At 36.5% G+C, this 27,984-nt stretch overlaps 1 protein-coding gene and 1 long non-coding RNA gene across 7 annotated transcripts in view; one reads left to right on the top strand and one right to left on the bottom strand.

Annotated features, from left to right (window-relative positions):
• ARID4A (AT-rich interaction domain 4A) overlaps positions 1–14,332 on the bottom strand; it is a 55,304-nt gene extending 40,972 nt beyond the window's left edge. Inside the window, exons 1-7 of one of the 2 annotated variants that reach the window (XM_061180881.1) lie at positions 14,218–14,332; positions 13,070–13,126; positions 11,161–11,271; positions 9,032–9,097; positions 7,921–8,011; positions 528–607; positions 344–438 (exon numbers count right to left, since the gene is read on the bottom strand). In XM_061180881.1, coding sequence (XP_061036864.1) covers positions 344–438; positions 528–607; positions 7,921–8,011; positions 9,032–9,097; positions 11,161–11,271; positions 13,070–13,075 — 449 coding nt within the window. In that variant the 5' untranslated portion in view covers positions 13,076–13,126; positions 14,218–14,332. Of the gene's footprint in view, positions 1–343; positions 439–527; positions 608–7,920; positions 8,012–9,031; positions 9,098–11,160; positions 11,272–13,069; positions 13,456–14,217 lie in introns of those variants that run through there. The other variant, XM_061180879.1, reaches the window with a different exon arrangement.
• A 455-nt stretch (positions 14,333–14,787) lies between these two features.
• The window catches only part of LOC133084374 (uncharacterized), a 31,845-nt gene continuing 18,648 nt past the window's right edge, over positions 14,788–27,984 (top strand). For 4 of the 5 annotated variants that reach the window (XR_009699430.1, XR_009699431.1, XR_009699428.1 and 1 more), the window contains exons 1-4: positions 14,788–15,059; positions 16,023–16,077; positions 25,540–25,602; positions 26,627–26,716. This is a non-coding gene — a long non-coding RNA (uncharacterized LOC133084374). The remainder of the gene's footprint in view (positions 15,060–16,022; positions 16,078–25,539; positions 25,603–26,626; positions 26,717–27,984) is intronic. The other variant, XR_009699429.1, reaches the window with a different exon arrangement.

The raw sequence follows: 27,984 nt of genomic DNA, 5'->3' as shown, positions 1-27,984 counted from the left end.
AAGTTTATTGTATTATTCTTACAATTTTTAAACTTGAAATGTTTTTGAAATAAAAAGGCTAAAAAAACACATATATGCACATAACATAGCAAAATAATCCTATCAATTAAGGAATTTGGCAAAGTAACTCAAAATAAAAATAGCCTTTTTTAAAAAGGGGTTGAGATCATTATTCCTATTACTTTGTCCAAGAATTAAGAACAAAGTCTACTCAGGGTAAAATGTCTAAAACAAGGATACAAGGTGCTGTGGAAAGGTCACCCAAACAAATTTCGCCACCGTAGAAAAACCACTTATTTAATGTTGTGATAATTGTAATGTTACTGTACATGAAAACACTCACACAGGCAGAGAGGACCTCCTTCCTCTGTTCGTCTTCTTTGCAATTACTGGAGTTCCAAAATGCTCTGGATTTGTTAATGGAAGCTGGTCAAGAGTCTGGATAAGAAACAGACAAATTAAATCACTTTTTGCCTCTACATTAGTAGCTGTTGTTCAATCTAAAAAGTCCATCCATGTTACCCTACCTCACTCTCAGCAAAATGTCTCTCTCCTTTTAGGCATAGTGAGGTACGTCTCAATGTTCTCTCATCACCATCATCAAACACTGCAATAGGCAAAAGATATCAGAGAATTTATGCACACTTATTGCTATTTACCTGGCGCTTAAGAACCATTATTTGTTAGTTATGCTTCAAAACCTTTTAAAATATACACACATTTTTCATTCTATAGATACCAAACAAACACAGGTTAATGGCTGCCCCAAACTGCTTAAGTGTCTCCATTCACTTTTTCAATCTCTATCACTACAGAACGACCTTCTTAAACCATTAGCAACCTAGTCAAAAAACAGATACTAAATTACCTTTAATCTTAGAAGAACGAGCAAAAACCGGGTTTAAAAAAAAGAAGTATTATGGGTTTTTTTCGCAACAGTTATCAATGGAGTATCTCTAATGTCCAGAAACTGTCTGACTGCTCGTAATGCTGTTGGTTCACTCTACTGCTTCTACTTATTTGCATGATAACCTAATATAACAGAAGTACTGGCTGCCAAATTCTAAAGTCATAAGATTCAACTTGTTTCTTTTGCTAGAGGAGGATGCAAGAAGTTTAGAAATAAAAGTTGAAACACCAGAAAGTGGAAAAATTTTTTAATTCTAAAAAATAAGTCATAAATTGCACAGAAGCTTTCTCAAGTTTTTATTTCTACTACATTTAAAAGGAATCATACTACTTGGAAACTATGTGTAAAATATTTCAAGAAAATGGGGGCAAGGAATTTAACAATTTACCACCAATGCTCTTCATATATCTAGCTGTATATATTATTTTGATAATTTTATAGGTTTAATTTTCCAGAAAGGTACTCTGATTTTACCATCTAATATTCACAAAGAAAATGTTCTCAGAAGATACCTGATGCCCAGCATTATGAAAAAATAAAATACAAGAAGATAGAATCCTTACTTCTGATACTTAAAATGCATATACACATCAACAATTGTTTATATATATTATGGAAAAAGCACATACACAGGAAAGCATACATAAACAAAAGTGATTATTATTTTAAGATTTAATGCTAATTTTTATAATTCTACATGTTTTTCCAATTTAACAGAACAATGTTAAGAAAGGAAAATTCTACATTATCTTGATTTAATATCTTAAAATCTTTACCTTGTTATCTACATAATTACAATCCTGAATTTTTTTTAAAGGGCTGCTTTATTAGCAAAAACTTTGCCTTTGAATCATAAACATTTTTCATGGTAGAAACTTAACTATGTAAGAGTACTCAACTTCTTCAATATTTATCCACCTCAGTCAGTTCCTTCTCTTAGACTAAAGACACCTAGTTTAGATTCTCTTACATGTAGGAGACAATGCAGAGAATATTAAAAGCTCCTGATGCACATATTTAAAGAACCATAATAATTCTGCAAAATCATCTGTTATACACTGTCAATGATGCAGAAATTAATGACCACCTGCAGACACAATGACAGGATAAAACACAATATCCTCCAACAATTACATCACTAATCTACACTTGATTAACACTGGTTTAAATATTTGTATCACAATTATGATTTATATGGTGTCGAGTCTAATAAACCACTGCTCTTTGAAAAATTCAAAATCATGAAATTATCATACGAAACTTAAAATAATATTTCATGTTACTATTAATGTCCATAAGTATGCTAAAGAATAAAACTTAAAAGTTCCAATTTTCCTTAATGCCTACAATACCAAAGATGGTGACACTGGACACACACATATACACTATATACACCACATTTAAGTGGTGGAGATGTGAGGAAGGAAAATGAGAATATAAGACAAATCACTGATATCAAATTTATGAAACAAAATCTTTTCCACAATGTTTTATTATTAATCAATGGCAGCCCCAAATCAAAATGCTCTGATGAGAAATTTCAACAATTTAACATTCTGAGTTCTTGTTTTTTTAAAATATTCACCTTGAAATATATCAGATTTTTGAAGGAAAAAATTAATCTCACTTCAACACAATTTTACCATGGTTAGAAATAAGGTAAGGACCAAAGTCAATTGTGGTACAAATAACCGTTTTACATTTTTTACAGGAACCGAACCCCTTCCAACTTCAAGTGAACAAAGAGAAATAGAATTTTCTCTGTTTCTCTTAAAAAATATTTTTAAGAGTTTTTTTAAATTCATAAAACTATACAAAGGTATGTATTTGAGTACTTTATACAAGTTTGTTGAGCCATATAACTTCTCAAGATTTTCTGAAAGACAAACAGAAAACTTAACAACATAGTGGACCTATTTAATCGTGACATCCCTGATTATCAAAATCATTAAGAAGTTCCATCTAGGGCTTCCCTGGTGGCCCAGTGGTTAAGAATCCGCCTGCCAATGCAGGGGACACTGAATCGAGCCCTGGGCCGGGAAGATCCCGCATGCCGCGTAGCAACTAAGCCCGTGCACCACAACTTCTGAGCCTGTGCTCTAGAGCCCATGAGCCACAACTACTGACACCCGCGCGCCTAGAGCCCGTGCTTCGCAACGAGAAGCCACTGCAATGAGAAACCTGCGCACCGCAACAAAGAGTAGCCCCCGCTCGCCGCAACTAGAGAAAGCCCACGCACAGCAAGGAAGACCCAACGCAGCCAAAAATAAATAAATAAATAAAATTTATTTTTAAAAAGTTTCCTCTAGGGAATTCCCTGGCAGTCCAGTGGTTAGGACTCTGCACTCTCACTGCCAAGGGCCCAGGTTCAATCGGTTGGGGAACTATCCCACGAGCCACGCGGTGCGGCCAAAAAAAAAAAAGTTTCCTCTATAACTTCCATGTTAGAAATATCATCTTAAAGAACACATAATTTGGAGGCATTGAACACTGACTCTGGCATTTTGATAAGAGTGAAATAATTAACTAGTGTGTGTATAGTATATTAAGCTTATTTTTTGGTTCAAGGTGTATACTACAGCATGCCAAGAGAAAAAAAGTCAGAGTATAAGGATCTAGTAATTATAAGATATGAAATGTCTTATACTTGCCAAAAATGGCATTTGAATAGATCATTCACTGAGTGCAAGAGAACAGATACTACTAAAATTGTATCCCTGTTAGTATATTACATATAAATTCTAAAACCTAATTTGAGGACAATGACGAAGCTAAGACTCTCTCTATAACATTAATCGCACGAGACAAAATAATGCTAATGGAAACAAATATACAAAGCCTGACCCTAAACTGTTAGAATTCAAAGAAACAAAAGTAACAGGGATCTAATCGAACTACTAAATACAAAAGATTTACCTGTTATCGTAGCACTGTTAGATGCTGGAGAATAATAAGATAATAACAACAGTAAATTAACTTTATCTATCCAAAGATACAATTGGCTATTACTTATTAAGCTTCTACTATGCCCTAATCCTCACAGCAGCCTCTACAGGGTCGGAATCACTATCTTCCTTTTATAGATAAAGAAATTGAGAATTCGAAGGTTCATCTATGAGCTACAATTTAGTTAAGGGGGGATCAAAATGAATTAACAAACAGGTAAGAAACAGAGGCATAAAATGAACACTGGGAAGAGAGTTAAGAATTCTGACTTGATAAACAACAAGGTCCTACTGTATAGAACAGGGAACTATATTCAATATCCTGTGATAAACCATAAGAGAAAAGAATATGAAAAAGAATGTATACATATGTATAACTGAATCACTTTGCTATACAGCAGAAATTAACATAACACTGTAAATCAACTATATTTCAATAATAAAAATTAATTTTTTAAAAACCTTCAAACTTTATCTTGTTAATAAACAAAAAATAAACAAAAAAAGAATTCTGACTTTGTGAAAATAAGTATTATTGTTATATCTGTTTATACCGGTAACAATTAACAAAACATTTCACGTGATACAGTAAAAACTTTAAAATTAAAAATATATGCATACCCTAGGTAAAACCAATAGTTCTGTTGCTCATAAAATCATCTGTGATAACTATAGAAGCCCCTCAGCAGCTAAGATCAAAAACTTCAGGAATCTGGAAATTTAAGAAATTAACATTCAAATGTATAATTATGTTAACAAAATATCATGAGAATGTTAAGCCTTACAGAAGGCTATTTAAACAATGGGTTAAAGCCTATCACAGGACTAAATAGATTTGTTACTTAGTACTTTTTTTTTAGTATTTTTTTTCTTAATGAATGATTTTCTAGTCAGGGGAATAACCACTTGGCTTTGAAAACGTTTTGTGGTTGATTCTGGTTATAACAACATTCATCATAAGCTGTTCTAATCAAATTAAAAGCCTTATAAGCCTACAGCACATTCTACAAAAGTCAGTCCATTCACCAGGTTAATGTAACCCTCCTCTACTCCTTTAACTTAGAATTTCCATAAGATCTGATAAAACTGATGTGCAAAATAATAAGAAGGTATGAAAAAATCCAGAAACTTAAAAAGCATTTGTCACAAAAATATATCAATGATCGAAAAGATTTTAGTGTTAAACTTGATATATGATGTATGTGTTTACGTACATTTATATATAAATTATTTAAATTAAAAGCAACTTTCTCCTTTACATTTTTCTTATTTCTCAAATACAATGTGTTATTTTTATATTCTAACAAAGCAAAAGAAGAACAGTTTTAGAAAGTCTTACTGACAGTTATATTTGTCAGGAATTAAAGGCAACATTCAAGTGGAGATATGAATTCTAATCCCAATTTTGGTATCTTCTGAATGGCTGGACAGATAACAATACACTTCCATACATTACAAATTCCTTATCTTTAATGCAAGGAAAAGAACTGCCAAATGAATAAACTGCTAGGAAGCACTGTTTTATGACAGGAAGGGGAAATATTTCAAAGTCTCAAAAAACATACATATCCATGAACTGGTGCTATTTATTGTTCAGCATTGGAGGTCAAGGTATTATTAGATTTTTTTTAATTGAGTTATGTTAGATCCATAATCTTTTTCAAAATTGGTCATTCAGCTATAATATGAAAAATTAATACCTATATTATATAAGGAGTTAATAACAGTTTCTCAGATAACTTTTGATCACTGATAATTATAACTCTTATTTAATCCAAATCAGCGGTGTGGTATCCCCTTTTGTTTCATTTTTAATAGCCTGACATAATTTCAAGTTCTTTTAAAACTTGCAAAAACTCTCAAAAAACATCATTGAGACCATTAACAATACTTTGAATACTTTCTGATTCTACCTATATAACACTTTGCTAGGAATTAGAAATCAAGAAAAATTCCAGAAAAGAGCAATTAAGTGTCACTCAATTAAAGAAAATTATAGAAAGTTTGGGACCTGTGAGAGATCACACATTTTATTTTGCCATTTTTTAATAAGGATCATTCTTTATGTGGCCTACATCCTTCAATACCTAAACATTCTTTATAGCAGAGTGCTATACTGAGTATACTTAAGAGAATAGTGCCTCTTAACATCTTAAAATTTTTTGGTCACTGTCTCTCATTACACAGATGGAAAAATCTTAAATATTTTGGATTCTTCTCCCCGAATTAGTCTCTGTTTCTACAAATGTGGTCTGTTTTTCTAAGTGTGTACTAACTGCATTAGATTCAGCCAATGTGCTTATAAAAAAGAAAGATTCTTGGATTGCCATCCCAGACCTACTAAATTAGAGAGATTTGGGGTCCTCAAATCCTTGTTTTTTCAAATGAGCACCAAGTGATTCTTATGTACACTAATGCTTAATATATGAGCCATATGCAATTAAGATTCTAAGCTCTTTGAGAACAAGAATTATACAATTTTTTCTGTTATTATCTATCAAAGAAAATCACCACAGAGAATGCTCAGTAGCAACTAGTTTTCATCAATACTAAAGTGCCATTCATGTAAAGGACAGAGATTGCTATTAATAATTGAAGAATTATTCTGGGGTGCAGAAAATCCAAAATGTGAAAACCTGAAAAGTATTGCTGCTGCAGAAGTATAAGCATTATATCAGTAAAACTTCACAAGTACTGTGAATGTAACCTTGATATTGGGCACCAAATAGGATGCATATTAGTATTCAAACATGCATCGTATTATTTCCCATGATTCTGCACACATCAACTCCTGTAATTTTTACCACTGCTTTGTTTAATATAGCAAAATTGTATCCACTTAAAATCTAAGAGTTAATTTTAAGCTTAGTTTTTAAATCTCTAACAACTATCAACAGTCACAATTAAGCCTCCTAAAAATATATAGTTCAGAATAATAGCACCATTGTGAACCAACACCAACTTGTAGGAGGTCTAAGAATAAAAATGGTTAGAAAATATTAGGTACATACAGCACACTGCTACTACTAATAGAAGCCACAGAGTAAGACACAGGAAGTACAATTTTCAACCAAAGCGTGTCCTTCACAGCTTTGAGCATCAACTACAGATGAATGATGTTTACCCAAAGCAACAAATCAAGTAAACTAAAAATAAACCTAAAGGGTCATTTCTTTACCTTCTGCAAGGAAACCACAACACTATAATTACATCTTTTATACCAAGACATAAATGTAAAAACCAAATAATGCTATAGATGTTCAGTGTAAAGCCAACGATTGGATGTTATCCACAAGACTGTGTAGTCTGAAAGTAATGAGAGGAGACTTGGAAATCTTAATTATTGCTATTCTCATCAACATAATGACAGCAACTATATAGGTACTACATTTAGGCTTTCATTTACATGCACTGTGACACTTGTTGCTACTCACTACAGTAAAGTTTTTTAAAGCCAGTATAAGCTTATGCATGAAATGTTAAGAATGAATTCACATTAGCAGCATATGTATCTTTCGTGAAAGGTGTTACTAAGAGAGTCCTGACTGCATTGAAAATCAAAAATTAAGCTATGATCACCTAGGCTTGAATCTACTCTGGCCCGAATTTTTTTAGTCTGTAAATTCTGTGGTAACATCTATAGTACCCTTATATAAAATAGGCAGCAATACAATAAAAGACTGCAACTATGCAATTTTAATTGTAATTCCAGAAAAAGTTTAAAAGTCTGATGACTTACAATACTAAGTTGTATTGACTTTTCTAACGGAAGAAAAATAACCATATGATTTAACTTACTTGAAGGGAGATATCAAGATAACCTAAAAAAGAAGTACATTCTTGGATGAAATAGCCATAAGTGGCCAAGTTACTATAAGGAGATAATTGGTTTTTTTTTTTACCATCAGGGCGTCATTAAAATTTTAGCTGTCTATATCAAGTAAATTGACAGGAAAGAATACATATTTCTCTGCCAAGGTAATGATTCAATGTATTTACAAAACAGAGAGATAGATATGAAACCCGCAAATTAAATCCTCTATATTAAATTACCTAACTACCTACCCACAGTATACCAACTAGCATCTGTCAACTTGCTGATAATAGCTTCCTGAAAGGATCCATCAGATGTCCTTGTTTCAACAATGGCTCCAACCTAAAATAAAAAATCGAAATTTCATCACCAAATTTAAACAAACAAACCAAATCACTCGTACCAACTATATGACCTGGGTTAAAAAAAATATATCTATTTATGGTAATTCTACCTTACATTGGCTTAGATCTTTATCATTTATAGTGTTCATACATTTACCATGCAATTCAAGTCTCAAAATGCTTAGGCTTAAGTAAGATAGCTATTATTACCCCTATTTTACATGTTGAAAATTGTGGTTCAGGAAGAGAGAATAATTTGCAAAGAGTCCAGGATGAGAACCCAGTCTTTTAAGTCTCATTTCAGAGCTTTTTTTACTACATGATACTGCCTTCGAGAAAATTGTGGAATGTAAGAACCAAAAAACCATAGGACAGCAAAAACAGCTTCAATTTTCTTTCATGTAAATATTGAATATTGGATTCAGCATTTGTATGTAAGGGACCTTTTAGATAAAGGTTCACCTGGAGAGAGAGGGATGGACCAGGTGACCTTCTTTCAGCTTCCAGACCTTTGTATATCAGATATTAACCGAAGTGGTACTCTGACATAACAAAGATTTATAACATAAACAAATGGCCAGAAATGGATGGAAAACATAATGTAGGTATTCATTAAATTGAACTATTAAGTCAACATAGTTTACTTGGTAAGTTAGAAAAACAGAAGATTCAGACTTATGATACTGGTATACTACACTTATCAAGCTAAACATCTGTGGCAACAATATGAAAAACAAAATGTAGTATTCAGTCCAAGAATTCAAAACAAAAGGTAGCTGAAACTCATGTTCACATATATTAAATTACCCTTCTGTAAGATGTTTAACATTCTTAAACTAAGGATACAGCCATTGTAATATCGTAATTTATCCTAACTCTACAACACCTTATTTGTATTTTTGTTTTGATTAACATTTTTTAACATTTTAAAAGTGTATCTACAAATATAAAATCCAATAAATCACTGTATGAATTTACGATTCATCATGTCAGATTGTAAACTGTACAAAATACGTACTCTTAAAGGACCCTTTACTTGGTCATCTTGCACCAATTGTGTAGTATTATCCTGTTTCAGGAGTACCTAAAAAACATTTTTGCACAATAGTTCGCATGTTACTTTTAAAACAGTACATTTATGGTAATACTGTAACAAAAATGTCTTTATACTTTCTTAGCATCCTGTGGTTACCTCTGGTATAATACTTATTCCACTGTATTTATGTTTATTGTCTCTCTCATTAACTGTGAGCTCCTGGAGTGCTAGAGTCCTTCTCACTATATCCCCAGCAGTTAGCAAGTGTCAATACATATTACAAGCACTTAATAAATGTTTGCTGAATTAACTATAGAAGGTTTATAATCTGCAGTGATTATTGTAAAACCTTAAAATTGCCTTCATTGCTTTTTATCAACTAGTCATAAAGGTTCTGCTGCTAAGTATATTTAAAAAAAAAAAAAAAAAAAGAACAGCATCAAACTTTACTGCCTACAAGCAAGGTAAACAAATTAAAACCAGAAGTCTTCTGGTCCTTTATAAAGTAAACCTAAAAAATAATCTGATATGCAATTCAGTCACAAATAAGTGCTCCCTTCTATTACAGATCTTCCCGCATATATAAGGTAACCTGCTCTATTAAGAGAGAGGGAGAATGGGAGAGGGAGATGGAAAGGGAGCATGTACCCAAATAAGGGGAAACTTCAAATTCTAGGTAATTTATGTATAAGACCTCCCCAGACAATCATTGTATTGATTTTAAATTAAATAAATTAATCTACAAAGAGCCACAATACTAACAAAAAGTTAAAATTCTCAAGGAATTCCAAGTAAATATTTAGTAAGGAAATCCTGTATAGCTGACATAGTAAAAAGGCTATAGGAAACAAGGAAGAAATGAATGTCAAATGATATCCTAAGAATACTCAAAGAAAAGTTTCACCAGCAGATGAAAATTTAAACAGAAAGTTTATAATAATCATAGATAAATCTATTTGTCTACCACACAAATCACACTCCTCTAGTTTAATGGTTCTCAAACTTCAACATGCATCAGAAACACCTGAAGGGCTTGTTATAACACAATCATAGCACCCCATCCTCAGCGTTTCTCATTCAGTTTGTCTGGGGTGGGGGTCTGAGAATTTGCATTTTAAACAAGTTCTCAGGTGAGACTGATGCTGCCGGTCCTGGGTCCACTGTTCACTTATTCATTCAACACATTCTGAGCGCCCCCTGTTTATAAGGCACTGCTCTAGGTATTGCGACCAGAACAAGGCAAACATTTCCTCCTTCCGGGGTGCTTAATTTTTGCAGGAAAGGATCACATATGTAAGTGAAAAGCAAATTGCAAAGCTGAAAGTACAGAATGATCCAATGATAATAATAACGTCAACACTGTTACTGAAAGGCACAGCACAAAATTTGGTAGAACACATCAAGGTTCTTTGGAGTAATATCAGAGGACCTCCATGAACTTTATTATACAGTTCTACAATGTTAAAAAGTTTATACTAAGCATAGATTACCTCTGTAGTCTAAGTAACTAAGATTATTAAAAGCATTTATGTAGAAAAATTACTAGGAGGAAACACAAAATGATAATAGTAGTATTTCTGAGGTCAACTATGGCTTTTAATCCTTCAGTACTTTTCTGTACTTCCAAATATTGTATAGCAATAAATAACTTTTTTTCTGGTCACAAAAGCATCTTAAAATTATCTTAAGATAAAATTCTTAAGTCATTTTTATCACTGTCTTGAAATAATTCCCACTGTTTTGTTTTTAGTAATCTATTGTTTTTTCTAATCACTTGAAATCGTCACTACCTGAATATGAAAGGAGAGAAAATAGATTATAGCCTAAGTAAGCATGCTACCGCAAACAGGAAAGATCCAAATGATGGGAAGTATCATGAGTATGGTATTTCACGGAAGCAGTTGGAATAATTTCTCATCTTGAGTTCTTTATTTCCCAATTCTTAATGTGCTTTTCCTATAGTTTTGTATATAACAGTGCTTTAACAGCGTAATGATTCACAAAGTGAACTAACAGTTCAATAAATAAAATGTTGATTTGCAGTCTCCTAATTCCATCACTAATTCTCTTCAATCGAGTTAATAAAGCTGTGGCATTAAAAAAAAAATTACCTTAACTTTTACCAGCCTTTTCACAGTCTTAATTTTTGCCTCACAGAAGGCACCTCGGTACTTGGCACTGACATCAGTTCCCACTGTCAGGTAGGCAGGCTCATCCGCCGCCTGATGAAAGGAACATACGATATGAATGTCACTACTATTTTCCCTACTCCAACCCCAAGTCTCATCAAAAGGTTCTGTATTTCAAGTAATAAGCACATTAACATTATGTGCTTATTAATATCATTGATAATTTGAAAAACACCCCTAAAGCAAACACTTTATTAGCAATCCTTTATAAACTATATCCTGATAACATAAAACAATTTAAATTGTAACTAGAAAGTATCAGTAGGAAATATAATGTTTTTTCATTCAGGTACAAAATGATTCAACAATTTTATAATATATTTAAGAAATGAAAAAATTTAAAAATCCAGAAAAGGTATATTTATTTTAAGTGTCTCATAAAACTTTAAGTTAGTCAGTTATGGCCTCCTGAAATTTTGTTTTCAAATTAAAAGAAATATTGCTATTAAAATTAACACTAACAAATACATAATTAAATGTTTATTAATATAGCTACGTAAAGGCAACATTTTTTTGGATACACAATAACTGTACAGATAATAAATGAAGCCAACCCTTTTGATAAGGAGAGCATTATTTAGAAAAATCATTGGCTAAATGCTGCATTTTAAAGCTTTAAATCTAAATTAACTGATGAATGCAGAGATGTGAACTGATGGTGGCTGTACCTACTTTATCAACACTAATCTTCTTGGTATATTTAAAAAAAAAAGTTTCACAAAGAAATATCTACTTTTAGCAAATGGACGTGATCAGAATGATACATGGAAAGATGTGAGAAACTTCACTCCACCATTCATTTTAATCTTGACAGTAACAGAATGATTGCTATCTCAATCTGTCATTTTACGAATGTTTTCCAAAAGTTAAGTGTATTCATACAAGCTCAACTCAACAATGCTAAGTGCAAAGATGACAGTGTACACTTCAGAGAAATAACTTTCAAGTAGAAAATGATTTTTCATTAAGTTTTCCCAACTAACATTAAAGAAGGTACACTGTCACTTCAAGGAGATAGGAAAGCAAGGGGAAGTTTGGGAAAATCCTGTATTTCAGAGCTTAATACACTGAAACAGTAAATGAGTAAGGAATCAAGTTTAAGGTTAGTGCATTTACGAATAATGCAAATTGAAGAGAAATACTTTTTACAAATAAATATCTGACCTGAAACATTCAATGCCACAGAACTGCAGGATGCTATACCTTCCTTTCCCTTTAAACATCACATACGATGTTTGAAATATTAGTTGTCTTCAGGAGAATTTTTTTTAGGTTGGATATACATTTAAAATATTTACTATAAGGACTGAACTAAAATTAAGTATTATTAGTTATAATAATAATATATAATAATACTTAGTTTTAGTTCACCTTCAAATATTTTACCCACAAAATTTCACTTTATCCCCAGAAGAAATGGTATCTCCCTTCCACAATCCACACATTCCTTCCTTAGAAAATCGCATTGGCACTGGGGAAGAAAAAAAAAAAATCAAAAAATCCCCCAAAGAACCAAAGCAGGACAAAAGCTTTACTTCTGCAAAGGTCGCTGCCAACACAGGAAGTGTTTAAAAATACTAGCCCAATGGACAACAATGGAAAGGCTGCAGCAGCCTTTCCAAAGTGCTAACTGCTTCGGAGAGGGGCCCAACTGACCGCATTTAGACACAATGATCATCTCTCACCCATTCAACACGTCCTCATTTTCAGAAAGCGCTGCTTAGCAGACGAATCAATTTTGAGTAGCAAAAAAAATGACATTCCATAGCACTGGCCTCACGACAGTCAGTGTCCAGGGCACGAGGTTCCGAGCAGCGTCGACTCTACTTACCTTCATTTTCACTGGTGATCTGTGGGGTTCCAGCTCAACGAGCTATCTTCTCCGTCGCTGGAACCAAGGGGAGGGGAAAGACAGGCACAGAATCAGTCAACGAGGGGAGCGACCCGGGGAAAGAAAGTAAACAAACGCCAGCGGGGAGGGGCAGAACCCTCACCAGGGAAGGGATAAGATCCCCTCCGAGGGCAGCCAGGACGCAGGAGCCGAGGGGGTGGCAAGAACCCCACGGGCGCCAACGGGCAGTGGGTTCCGCCGCGGAGTTCGCCAGCGGCCCACCGCGCCCCCGCCTCGCTCGCCACTTTGACCCGGAATGCTCAACTCAGAGCCCCAGGACGGGTCGCTCTGGAGAAGGGCAGGGCGCCGTTTGGGCTTCCCCGGGCCCCCCACAGGCGCGGTCGCCGAGTCTTGGCTCAGCCGCCCCCCGGATACCCCGACTTCGGCCCGCGCCCCGCCTCCGCCGATCGGCCCCCTCCGCCCGCCCCGGGCCCGCGGTGGCGGCAGCGGAGTGTCACGGCGCCATTGCTCTCCTTCCTCCGCTCTGCACCATATCAGAAAGGAGAAGCACTTCTTCACCCGAAGGGGCAGGGGCCGTGGCCTTCAGCCCCAAGGCGCGCGAGGGAGGGAAGACCCGCGAGGGGAAGAAGGCTGGGGGGGCGGAGAGAAGGAGGGGAGGTGGCCCGGACAGGGTGTGGGAGGGGAGGGGAGCCGCACAGCGGCAGCCGCCGCCTCCTCCCCGCGCCCGCCTCAACTTTTTGTACAGCCCAGAGCAGTACCAGCCCCCAGTCCCTCGGGTCCAACCACGGACTCCACGGGGGAGGACGCGCCGCGGAGTTGGGGGCCGGCTGCCCCAAGCAGCCCGCTCCTTGCCTCGCGGAAGCAAACTTAGCGGCGCGGCCAGCCCACAGCCATTTTCCCGGGGAACCCGGGGAAGCGGCCGAGGAGGCAGCTGCGGCGGCTGTTCCCGCAGTTGCTGCCGCTGCTCCACGACTTGCCCCTTCCCCTGCGCTCGCCACCCCGCTTGCCAAGCATCCCCCCTCCCCACCTCCAAAGCTTCCAACTGCACCGGGACCCCGGGCAGCAGCACCAGCTGCTAGTGCCGCTTCGTCCATTCAGTATACCCCGCTTCTCTTCTCCCCACCTACCAACTGCGGGTGAAGTGCGCGCTGTCAGCCCCCGAGTCCTCCGCCCCACTGACCCCCGTGGGCCCCAGTCCGGGCAGCACCACTCCCGGCCGCGGCAGCAGTTCCTGCGCCCGGTTCCCCACTCGCCCGATTTACTGCCACAATCCACCAAATAACAAGCTGTTGAGCAGACTCGCTTCTACACGAACTCCTATTGGCTGCTCATGACGCCGAAGAGTTTCGGATTGGAGCTCGCTACCTGCCGTCCTCATTGGATGCAGCTCTGAAACTTCACGGATTGGTGCGAAAAACAGCAGGTAGGACATCTGCCACTTATGATTGGCTGCCTCCGAAGACTAACATTACTGGAGAATCAGGTATTGAGTAAGCAAGTCCTGAAAAATGATTGGTAAAGACGACTCCGGATGTACTTAACTGAGCACTGATTGGTCAATTGAGCGGTCAGGAAGAGCAGTTCGGCACGAGGATTGGCGGTGGGGTGTCCCATGGAAACCGAACCCGGAGCTGTGGCCAGGACTTGCACGGGGGCGGGGCAGGGTCTTTCCAAAGCGCCTGCGCTAAACCAGTTTCTCGGCGCCATTTTGTCTGGGCAGCGGTGGACGCAGGTCTACCGCATTTTATGTTTCTGGCGAGACGAGAGCGGAATCTTCATCCCGTGGATTCATTTAACTGCGGCAACCATCCACCGTTCCCTCCAGGACAGCACCTAGTGAAGATCGGAAGAGTAGCGATCTGTCAGAAAGGTCAGTTGGAAGCGGTAGTTGTCCGGTGGACTGGGGGATGGCGCAGCTCTAGCGGCACCGGCACCGGAAGTGAGGGGGCCGCGCGGCAGCCATAGCAGAGTAAGTTCTCCCTGCGGCTGGGTGGGGAGCTGGGGGCGGGCTGAGAGGGGGCGAGGCTTTTTCTCTCGCGGCCCCAGAGAAAGAGGCGGAGGGGACGTGCACGTCTCTTTTCTCCGGGCTGATCCTTTGGACTCCTCTCGGGAGTGTGAGAGATGTTCGGGATGCCGTTCCTCTCAGAGCAGTGCTTCCTCCCTTTGGAAGTGGATTTCGGCAGCTTGTCACGTTCTGCGACCAAGGCCACCGGCTGTGGGCTCCTCCTTAATTAAGACAGGGAGGGCAGTGTTCTGAGGCAAACCGGTCCTGCGTGGGGAGGGGTTTCCGCGTGCTGCTCACGCGTTTAAGCAGTGAGGAAACTGAAGGAAACACTGGGCTTGGGGTGCTGAGGAATTCCCTTGCTAGCACAAACGCTGCCGCTCTGGCCTTAGACAAGTAGCTGTGCCACGCTGCACGAGGCTTAGGCTGCTTTTTGAAAGGAGCGAACAGTGGTTTTGCAGGGACGGAAAACACCTTAGATAAAAATAAAAGGACCTCCCCGATAGGATTTTGTTCAGGGCAGCTATTGATCTCGTTCCATTAGCACGATCTTGTGTTCTGTTAAAGAAAACAAAACCACATTTGAAATGGTGGAAATAGAGTATTGATTGGCAAGTTGTTTTAAAGAATGAAATAATTAAGAAAATGTAAAATATCGACGGTGATCCACGTTGACTAAACTTACTCGTTAAGAGGACATCTTAACTAAGGCTGCATCGATTTTTCATTCGTAACAGTGATTTTTTCAGAATTGTTAAGAAAATGAAATATGTTAGTATTTCTGCTGAGTGACCTAGTCACACTGATCTGAATAGCTGCTTAAAATTATCCTCATAATAGTTATGTTTTGAACCTTATTGCTGTATTGGTGGGGCTCCAGACTAGAAAATGATCGAGTGATTTAATGATTTGTTGGGGTTTTTTTGGCAGTTGGTCTGAAGAAAACAGGACAGTTAAGTGACAAACATCCGGAAGTATTACTGAGGTGAGTTCTAACGTCTGTAAAAATCTTTAGAATTGGGGAGACCAGTAAGTAGAGCCATAAATAGCAAGATGGAAGAATGGTAGTTGAAAAGTCTTTGGTCAAGGGTTCAAATGAGTCTGTAATTAGCTTCCTGATATGATACTTTAGAATGAAGTCTCAAAATTAGGACATACTTAGGAATTTGTTTACCCATTCATGCTGGTCCCATTTCTAGATTTTTAAGTACTTAATGTTTTTATCAAGGAATAATATGGACATTTTCATGATTTTTTTCTCAATATTTAAAAATTTGGCATGTAGAAAAGATATTTCAGTAAGAGTTTAGAAGTTAAGCGATTTGTTTTTTCTTAAGGAAATTATAGGACATGTAACACTACTTAACTTCCCGGGGCGGCGGGGTGGGTAATCACCTATAATTCCACTACCCGACTTAAAACTGTTATTATCTGATCCAAATAATGTATGTCAGTGGGCATTTGGAAATTACCAAAAAGCCAAAAGAAGAAAACAAAATCTCTTGTATCACCACCAGCAAAAGGTGATTGCAGTTTGTACTGTACCTATACGTTATTCAGAGGGGTTTCTCTTTCGCTGGTTTTGTTTTACAAAATAGAGATTATTCTAGTCATGCTCATTTTGTCACTCAGGTTTTTTTCCTTTTTGGAAAATATTGGGAACATGCTGCACGTTTTTCACGGCTGCATAGTGTCCTGTAGGATAGATGTACCGTATTTTATGTAACCAGATCTCTTAATTTTTATAATGGCAGTAATATGTCTGAATATCCTTGTGCGTGGTTTACAAAAGATTTTCTCTGAGAACTGACATCTATGCCTAAAATTTCTAGGCATCTTGATATTCCCTCACATGCCTGATTATTTCTCTAGAATAAATTTCTAGAAGTGGAAATACAAGGCCAAAGAGATTATACCGTTGTTCATCAGAAAGCTTTTGCTCTTACTTTTTTTGTTATCCTTTTTCCTTTTATTACTCTCCTACCCCCTCCACCCCCATTTTAAAAATTTAATTTAGCTTTATTTTTGAGCTTTTTCTCCTGGGTCTCTGTTTATTCAGGTAAAATTATCAGTCTTTCAAGTCACACATATAGTAAAATAAACTTGAGAATTTTTTTGGACCTTAAGAGTAATTTCTTAAAATTAATTTATTTTTTGATCTCGAATAGTTAGGCATTTGTACAGTGAAACATTTTGCTATGCAGAAGTGACACTTAGAGGATACTAAAAACAAATTGTTTTTATGGTAGAGTTAGTTGAGTTTAACTATTGTTTCCTTGTAGCCTGGCTTAAAGTTTTCCATCTTTATGTGCGTTCTCAAGGTGCTTTTGTACTCTCATAGGACCCTTTACATGCCTCTCTCATCACATTTACTTTGCATTTGTTTGGCTCTTCCCCAGTTTGAGACTTTACTCCCAGAGGGTAGCAATTGCTGTTTTACTCACTCTTATGTTTCCTTACTTGATACATGGTATGTGCTCTGTCACTGTTTCTTATGAATCCTTATGTACTTTTATATACAAAATATGTGAAATAAGCTAACTTATGTCTTCTTTAAAAGCAGTTCTCTTCTGAAAATTCATGATATTCCACAAATGCTGTCTTAACTGTGAAATTTTTTTTAGTGTTCCAAATAACTTGATTTAATACTGAGTTGATTTCTTTCTTTTTGAAGGGAGCAAACTTTTTTTTTTATTTTGGCTGCATTGGGTCTTCGTTGCTACACGCAGGCTTTCTCTAGTTATGGCGAGCAGGGGCCACTCTTCATTGCAGTGTGCGGGCTTCTCATTGCGGTGGCTTCTCTTGTTGTGGAGCGTGGGCTCTAGGCTCAAGGGCTTCAGTAGTTGTAGCACGAGGGCTCCAGAGCGCAGGCTCAGTAGTTGTGGAACACGGGCTCAGTTGCTCCACAGCATGTGGGATCCTCCCAGACCAGGGATTGAACCCGTGTCCCCTGCCTTGGCAGGCAGACTTTTCAACAACTGCTCAACAAATGCTGACTTGATTTCTAATTGCTATTATAATGTTGGTTTAGAGAACTCATTGAGAATAGTTATTCTTGACTTTTTTCCTCAATTCTTTTTTTTTTTTTTTAAAGATTTTATGATACCTTAGTGGAAGGCAACTATAGATGAATATTAATTGAACACTCATTAAATCATCTCTTAGGAATAAATGAATGAAAATTAATTTTGATAAAATTGATTTTTGTAACCTATTTTAACGAGCCCAAACTAGTAGAATAATGTTTCTGCAAAATCAAAATTGTCAAATTTTTACTAATGTTTTTATGGAAAAAAGCTATTTTGAAAGCAGAATGTTTTATTTATTTGGTCAAGGATTCAAATGAGGGCATGAAATTAGCTTCCCGTCATGGTATCTTAGACTGAAATCTCAAAATTAGAACATCCCTATGAATTTTTTTTACCCATTCATATGGTTCCCATTTTTGGATTTTTAATCACAGAACACTGTGAACATTTTCATGATTTTTTTTTTCTTTAACCCATGGTAAAGTACTTGACATATAAAGATCTCATCAGGAAAAGTGTTTAGAAGTGAAGCAGAACAGTCTGTTCTGAGTGTGGGCTATATAACATACTCAAAACTTTAAAAAGTCTTTGTCTTCTAGAGGAAGCCTCGCTTTGTGGAAAAATGAAGGAAAGTGTTCCAGTTTTTAAATGACTTGGATCTGCTCTCTGTTGAAATTGTATTTCTGGTATGCAATTTTACTTAACTATTCTGTAGTAATCGAGATTGGCCATGTTGCCATTACATGTATATCTCTTTTTAAAAATGATAGAATTTGTTCCACTGTACAGTTATTTCTGTAAATGTCTGTATGTTGAAAAGCAGAACAGATTGTTGTGTTGAATGTAGCTGCTTTCCTGATGGTTTTGTTTTTTGGAAAGTTACTAAATTTGCTTATTTGCAACCAAAGCAACCTTTGTAATCTCTGTATGGTCTTTTGCCCTAGTAGATGTCACTGCTTATTTTATGGCCACATGAAGTCATAGATAACTGGTTTTCCTTCATATATAATGCAAACAAGAGCGTAATTTTAGGATTTGGTAGGTTACCTAGTGGCATTCCTACTAGGATCTGTCCTCAGAAGCTTACTGTCAATAAAAAGAAAACCATAATTAAACATGTGGATGTTAATATAGTTATTTCAAAAGATTCCATCAGTTTAGATTGGTTTAACTTTTTAAAGATTTAAATCATGGCACACGAGAAAAATAGATTTGTCAAAGTTCAGTGTACAGTTGGATCTAATTGTTTTTAAAAACAAATTGTTTTATAATACAGAACAAAAAGAAATTTATTTAGCCATCATTGAAGGCTTTTCAAGGTTAATGATATGTAATATGTAAAATTAGAAGAAGGGAAGTCATTCTAAGTGGATGTAGGTTGTGAGCAAGGATGCAGTTATTTGGGTTAGCCAAAAAGTTTGTTCGGTTAGTGAATACATTATTCAATAAAATTCTTGGCGAAAATGAAAAATGTGTCTTTTATTGTTACTTAAAACTGAAGGAACTTCTTGGCCAACTCAATATATAAGAAAAGCTATGTTTGGGACAGTAAGTAAACCAGTTTGGAGAGGATGACTGATTAAAGATTACATCGGGAAAGTTGTGTGAAGCCAGCTTGTCAAGGTTTCTAGAGTTAGCTGCACATCAGAATTATATAGAGTGCTTGTCTTTTATAGGTTTGGGAACTTCCAGAGGGCCTTGAAAGCTGGGATATGAGCAGAAAATGAAGGTTATTTTTTGTTTTGTTTTCAAATTTTACAAATCAAAATGGAATTAAACAAACAAAAACTTACTTCTAATCCCACCCTAACATTGGATTTTTAAAATTTTCTTTTTCCTTAGAGAAATTTTTATTTTTCTTTGTTACTTAACGTTGTAATAGGCATTCAATGTGACTGCATGGTCTCCACAGTAATTTTTTTTATATATATAAATTTATTTATTTATATTTTTGGCTGCATTCGGTCTTCATTGCTGTGGGCAGGCTCTCTAGTTGCGGCGAGCAGGGGCTACTCTTTGTTGCGGTGCACGGGCTTCTCATTGCAGTGGCTTTTCTTGTTGCGGAGCACGGGCTCTAGGTACGCGGGCTCAGTAGTTGTGGCTCACGGGCTCTAGAGCACAGGCTCTGTAGTTGTGGCACACGGGCTTAGTTGCTCCACGGCATGTGGGATCTTCCCAGCCCAGAGCTTGAACCCATGTCCCCTGCATTGGCAGGCGGATTCTTAACCACTGCGCCACCAGGGAAGTCCTCCACAGTAATTTTAATCTGAAAATATTCCATCAAACTGTGTTATCTCTGACTTTATTTTCCTATTGCTTGACCATTTAGGTTTCTAGTTCTTAAATATTGTGCTGTAATTATCATCTATGTACATACAGTATTTTCTGTTTTTTTGCACTGTTCTTTTAGGATTGATTTAAAAGGTCATTGTATGAACATTTTTATGACTCTTTGAAATGTTGCCATGTTGTTTTCCAAAAGAGTTAAGATTTACACTACCTTCCCTGTGAGTTTAGTTACCAACATTGGGTAGCCTGTAATTATAAGTTTTGCTAAGTTACTAGGTACAAAATACGTTGAGCTCTCTTTTTCTTTGTAATATTTTTGTTAACTTGTGAAGTGGGACCTCTTTGCATAATTTAAGTTACTGATTCTTAGTAGTAGACAAGTTGTCTATTCAAGACTTTTGTCCATTTATATATTAGAGTTTTGATATTCCTTAATTTTTTGAGCTTATTATACAATATTTAGTAGTAATTTGCTGCAGATATTTTTCCATAAAGACTTCCCTTTTGATTTTCATTATTTTTGTTGAGGGTTTTTGAATAGACAAAATGTATTCCTGGAAGATTACTTGGGAACAGTGTCCAGTATGACTGAAGAAGTGACACAGGAATTGGAGGTGGGGAGACAATTAAGATACTCTTGCAGTGGTGTCAGCATGAGGTGAAACTAGAGTGAGTAAGGCCTGGAGGGAGGGGAAGGAAGGATAGGTGAGCAAGAGACTGTGAGAAAAAAAGAGTTGATAGCATTTGATTTCTAATTGATTATAGATGTAAAGAAGAAAGAAAACTCAGGATTTTAAAAAATGGGAAATAGATCGTGCCATTAATCAATTTGGAAAGTCAGGAGAGGCTACTGGTTGGTAAGGAAAGTGAAATCAGTTTTAAACATGCTAGTTAGAGCTTGAAATGTCCGGTAAGCGTCTGTTCTTACTTTTGTGAAAGTGCCTATAAGGTCCCTAATTGGGTTAAGGCATATGCTGGACTGTATACTGTTTTCTGTATTCCGACTTTTGTGGCTGCGCGGCCTGGCATGTGGGATCTTAGTTCCCTGACCAGAGATCGAACCCAGGCCCTTGGCAGTGAAAGCGTGGAGTACTAACCACTGGACTGCCAGGGAATTCCTTGTATTCTGACTTTTAATTCCATTCTTCCATTAGACTTTTTGGTGCTTTTATTAGAGCTTCCTTATTTCTGATTTTAACTTGAAAAGTTAAAGTGGATTATTAAGTAAAATAAATGCAGGAAAACCAGATGATTCCTGAACTAAGTTAAAGAAAGGTTAGTTTTTCATTCTTTTTTTTCTTCCAGTTTTATTGAGATATTAACATATAGTAGTGTATAAGTTTGTGTACAGCATAGTGATTGGACATACATCATGAAATGATGACCACAGTTTAGTGAATATCCAGGGAATTACTCAAGGATAGCAAAGAAGATACTTCAGCTTTAGAGTGTGTGGGTGTGGCCAGGCTTTTTGTGGGGATGGGTGGTTTAGGGCAGATTTAATCTCTGCCTCATCTGTAAAATAGGGATAGTAATAGAACTGACCTGGTTAGGATTAGTATTAGGTGAATTAATATATGTAAAGTGCTTAGAACGATTCCAGATATTATGTGGTGGTGTTAGTATGTATCGTGCTGTTTCATAATGTCTGTCATTCAAGAGAGTTTTAAAGAAATGTTATATACAGAAATAAAGCATCTAGACTCTTTGCCTCTCCCTTCCTGAAGGTCATATCGACCTCTCTCCAAACTTATTTCATACTTCTTCTCTTCGGGTATTATTTGCTGCAGTCACACTAAAACTATCATGGCTCCACCGCACAAGCTCTGTATTTTCCCAGTTCTTTGTTTTTATTCATACTTTTCCCACCATCTGGATTGTTGCCCTATTGCCACATATTCAAAAGCTGCTTTTTAAGTGATGCTTTCCTTGATACCTCTGCAACTATAGGTAATCTGTCCGTATGAATTTCATATATTTCCTTTTATGTGATTTCTACCACTTTCTGTATTGCATTTTAGCTTTTTGTCCATTAATATGTCCTTCACTAAGTTATGACATCTTACAGAGAACTAACTGTACCTTATTCACTTTTGTAGGTTTAGAACCTATCACAGGCCTTGGCACTTACTACGCACTCATTTGTGGAGTGACAGTTTATAAAAGGTATAGCAAGCTAAAAGGTGACATTTAATGGACAAATGCATGCCAGTAAAAATGTGCTTTGTCAGTTTTTGTACAAGAGGAACGTCTTGCCTGATGAGTTGCTTAAAATGAGATTGCTTGAGGTTTAGGAATTAGGTCAGATTCCAGAATGTGTAGTGGGGGTAGGTCACTCTGGGGACTATCCACAGGTCAGGAATTTTCATTAGAATGATTTCCTATTGTTTTATAAAGGCTAGTATGTCTAATTAACCACCAGAGGGATTGTTTTTCTGACAGCTGATTTTTCACAGATCTGCCCGCGCACCAATCTTCTCATCCTCAGTGGTCCAAATTTGTGAAAAGTTGGACCAGTACTAAGGGTACATCTGCCAATAACAGAATCTACAAACCACCTGTCTCGATTGGTTATTGAACCCATAATCTCACTCTGTACGTACATTTTTCTTTTCACAATACCGTAATGCCTCTAGGCATGAAAATAGGAGTAGGCTGAAAATAGGAACTGGGTGAGACATTTCATGAGGACACTTACTTGATCTTTAGTTACTGTAAGATTGACGGGGTCTATGCCTCTAGATTTAGAGGAAATGGAAATGTTGGGAAATGGGGAGATAAGTTAAAAAATCAGGCTCATAGTAGGCATTTTTAGAGCTAAAGCAGCAATTATGTACTCTTAGCTCGAAAATTCTCAGAATTTTTACAATAGTTCAATGGGATGTTGGTTTGAGTAAGTATCCTACTGTAGAAACACTGGATTTGAAGACCTGGTGTTCTGTGTTCTGATCATAAGCCTGTTCTCATTGGTTGGGATACATTACTCTACATGAGTGTTTGCTTTTAAAGTATAAGTGACATGGGGCTAGGTATTTACAGCTCTTAATACTTAACGGTTCTAATCCAGCACCATATTTTTCTAATAAGAATTCCTAAGCATATTTCTAATATTTATGTATCCCTGAAAGGTTAAATGATACTTAACCTCTGAAAATCAGAAGTATCAGACACTGACTTGATAATTTTAGCACTTATACGGAAGTTGCTGCTATTATCAAATTGACAGAAGCTTTAATGTCCTTACCTACCTCACTGTTTTATATAACAAGTGTTCTAGTAAAACAGATATTTGAAATAATAGCTAAGCAAGGTCATTGATTAATTTCTTTATAGTGAAGTTTCTATTCTGTGTATGTGTGTATACTGCTCATACACACAACAAATGAAAGTACGGTGCCCTGCAGTATTTTCTCCTGTAGTTCACTTTTTTAAAAAATCTTTTGTGACCCACAAATTGATTTTATGACTTACTGTGGTACTGAACTTGCTTTTGAGGGGTAGGAAAATGGACTAGATAACAATGCTTTACATTTGTTTGGTAGTTTTTAACATTTACTGGGCACTTTGATATACTGCTGTACCCTTAAGTGTGATAGCTTAAAAGTGAAGATACAACCTAACTGTTACCTGAAAATGCTTCTAGTTGTTTCAACAACAGTAGAATTGGGGCTGGGGGTGGCAGCTGGAAGGAGTCATGGGGGAGGGATTCTTTTTTCCTTAGTATGTTTGCTAGTGTGTTATTGACTCTGCTAATCCTAACAGCCCATTTAAGGGTGTATATTTATATTTGTATTTATTTGTAGTTAGGATACTGTATTTATACTCAGATCCTTTGGCAAGCATAGACCAAAGATTTTCCCCAAGTAGGTTCTCTCAAACGAAACCAGAAATCTTTGTTTTGTTTTGTTTTGAATCTTTGTGTTTCTTAGTTTTTATATACAGTCACAAAACTCCTTTCAGTGTTTGTATAATTTTGGTGGCTTACATCTTGGTCAGACAGGGTAGGGAGAGGGATTCTTATATGAAGTACCATAACAAAAAGAAAAGCCATCTTCCTGTTTCTTATTCCTCTATGTATCATGTGATACTATCTTTTTAAGGCCTTTAAATTGCCAAGGGAAGCTTGGTAACCAAGGCAAGTTTTTGCTGTTTTCTTCTCAAGTTTGTAGTTCTGCATTTTATTACACAGTCACGAAGAACTTAGTCTGTTACCAGTAAATACTTAAGCTGCAAGACTTGCTTCTCTATCCTGCCAAGTACTTCCTGTTTTGTCAGATTTCCATTTAGGGAAAAGAATGGATTTAGAGTAGACAAGCTTGAGTTTCATGTTTAAAGCATCTCTTCTGAAATTCTTTTTGGAAGCTGTCCAAATATCTAGATTGGGGGATGGGGGTGGCACGTCATGTCTACACATGAAGTCATCTGTCAGAAAGTTTCATTTGGCTTCATATCATGAAAGCCAGGGTTGCCGACAAGGAAGAAAAACTTAGTTGTCAGAAATAATTACTAATGTATGACTTGCCAACATTGGTGGCTTGCCTTTTAGACTTTCCATGTCGAACGTGTTTCAGTTTGTGAATGAATCATTGTATTGCCTCTGAAGGAAGTGTTATCTGTGTTCACTTCTAGTAGACCTTTCCTCTAGAAATACGTAAGAACTGCATTCAGCCACATTTACTCCATTTTCAGTAGGGACAGGTGAAAGGTCAAATGGTGATTAGAATAGAAATGGGCTACCTTGTGAATATTGAATATCTTTGGGGGAAAGTTTGCAGTAAAATGATGTTACTCTTTTGTTAGTGAAATAGTAAATACAACATTTATCTAAACAATGAATTATCTGTCACTTATTTTTATCCTATGAAATGAACTTCGAATTAGGTGTTAGTAGAACGTGTCAGTAGAAGATACTTTCAATGTAAACCTGAATCCCTTCATATTGCTGGTAAGGGAATCTTGTGTTAAGGTTCTTTTGCAGTGGCAGAACTGAGTCCTTAATATAAAATTTTCTTTGGCCATGTTGACCTGGGCTGTCTTAAGTCAGAGCTATTTTTCTCTCTTGACCTGTCAGTAAAATATAAAAGATGCTTTTTAATCTCTGAATTCATATGCATTTTCTTCTTTATCAGCTCCCTGGCTCTTTGTCCACCCTCATGTTGGAAATGGTGAGAGAACTGATGCTGAATCATAAGGTATTAGAAACCATCTATTATAAAGTTTCTACCAGATACTTCTCTTTTTATCATCTAGTTATGTGCTCCGATTTCTGAGACACGTATTTCTTTAAAAATCCAATGGAAAAAACAGTTTTCCCAAGTACCCATCATGCCTTACAGCTTCATCCTCCATTTTGCTATATATCAGAAATCTCTTCTCTTGAAACCCTTTAATAACCATTCTGTTGCCATATTCTCCTTTTAATAAGCTGTGTCCAAATCAGTGATTCTCAAATTTTAGTGTATTCATAAGCATTACATCAGGTGTTTGTTCAAAATACAGATTCCTGGGCCTCGCTTCAGATCTGGTGAATTAAAATCCATGGAGAATTCTTACGCGGGTGGTCTCTGAACAAGATGGAGAAACAGTTATCTACTTAACGTGCATGCCCATCTAAATTCTGTTCTTCATATTCTTACATGGATTAGTCTTTTTACTTCGTTTCAATTATTGACATCTCAGATTTTTTCCTATTAATTATTGTCATCCTTAGTTTTTCATCCAGTTCACTGAATTGGAGAGCTTATGCACCAGATATCCAGGAAACTGTCCAAAATTCCTTATTTGTCAGGATTTATCTCCTCCCCTGCTCCCCCCTTCTCAGAGTACACATTTGTAGGTCAGTATATACATACAGGCTATGTATACATAATAATACGTGAACATGTATTTCTTTTTTTTAAATGGATGTGAAATATAGTATTTTTTTAAATTTTATTATTTATTTCGGTTGTGCCGGGTCTTAGTTGCAGCCGGCAGGCCCCTTAGTTGTGGCATGCGAACTCTTAGTTGCAGCATGCATGTGGGATCTAGTTCCCTGACCAGGGATCAAACCCACGTCCCCTGCGTTGAAAGGCAGATTCTTAACCACTGTGCCACCAGGGAAGTCCCCATGTATTTCTAATATACTTTCCTAGTGATTTTTAAATGTGTCTGTTTTTCCCACTGGGGAAAGAATTGCATATCATTTAACTTTTTTTTTTTAATCTTTCCTGGCAGTATGATCCATTGTAGACATCTAAATTTTTGCATTGAATCTTTACTATCACTTGGTTGCTGCTGACTCTTAAACCAGTTGGTCTGCTAAAGGTAGGTTATCATCTTTATATGTCAAATTCTCCCATATTATATCAGTCTTGAAGCCTATTGGCTTTTCCTAAAAAAATTTAAAAGTTTTAATAAATCCCATATGGATCATATAGTTCAACTTATTTAAATGACTTTTTCCTAAAATTCCACTTCATGGTTCCACATAGTAAAAATCAAATCAAATTCCAAATCATACACTTCAAACACAGACTCAAGGTCTGTGAGGACCCTTGCTCTTCAACATCTTTATAATTACACCAGCATTTACTCTTTTAAAGAATTGTTATTTATTGGCTGGAAGGATATACATAATATAGTGATTACCTCTTGCAGGGTTAGGATGGTTAAAGAAGGAACATTAGTTTTATTTGTAATGTGAATTTTCTGAGTCTTTTGCCCATTTTTAAATATTGGGTTGAATTTTGAGAGTTCTTTATACATTCTGGACAAATATCCTTTGTCAAATATGTGATTTGCAAATATTTTGTCTAGAGTTTTTTTTCATTCTCTTAAAGGAGAGCAGCAGCTTTTAATTTTGGTGAAATTCACTGTCAGTTTTTTTCATTTATGTATCATGCTTTTGGTGTAGTATCTGAGAGCTCTTTTTTAAACCAGGGTCACAAAGGTTTTGTTTTCATCCAGAAGTTTTAGACTTTGAGGTACATTTTGACTTACCACTTTGAGTTAATTTTTGTATATGGTACAAGGTATGGTTTGGTGTTTGGTGTTGGTTTCTCTTTTTGTATATGCACGTCCAGTTGTTCAAGCACCATTTGTGGAAAAACACTATCTTTGTGCATTGATTTGCCTTTTCACCTTTGTCAATTAACCATATATTTCTATTTCTAGACTCTATTCTTTTCCATTAATAATATTACATTAATTTTATATTAAGTCTTGAAATCAGATGGCATAGGCCTTGTAACTTTTTCTTTTGAAATTGTTTTGGCTATTCTAATTTCTTTTCCCAAATAAATTTTAGAAATAGCGTGTTGATTTCTTTCCACAAACACACCCCTCCCCCCCCCCAAAAAAAAAACCTCTTGCAAATTTGATTGGGTTTTACATTGAATCTATAAATCAGTTTAAGGAGAACTGACAACAATACTGAGTCTTCTGATCAGTTTGTTTATTTAGTTCATTTTCTCACCAACATTTTATAATTTTCAACACAAAATCTTATACAAATTTAAATTTGTATCTAAGTATTCCTGTTTTTGATGTCATTTTAAGTGGTACATAATCCTTATTTTATAGACCAGGGAATA

The sequence above is a fragment of the Eubalaena glacialis genome, chromosome 2 (genome assembly GCF_028564815.1).
Source record: "Eubalaena glacialis isolate mEubGla1 chromosome 2, mEubGla1.1.hap2.+ XY, whole genome shotgun sequence".
Classification (NCBI taxonomy): Eukaryota; Metazoa; Chordata; class Mammalia; order Artiodactyla; family Balaenidae; genus Eubalaena; species Eubalaena glacialis.
Note: the sequence above shows the minus strand (reverse complement) of the source record. Positions and strands in the feature narration are given on the sequence as shown.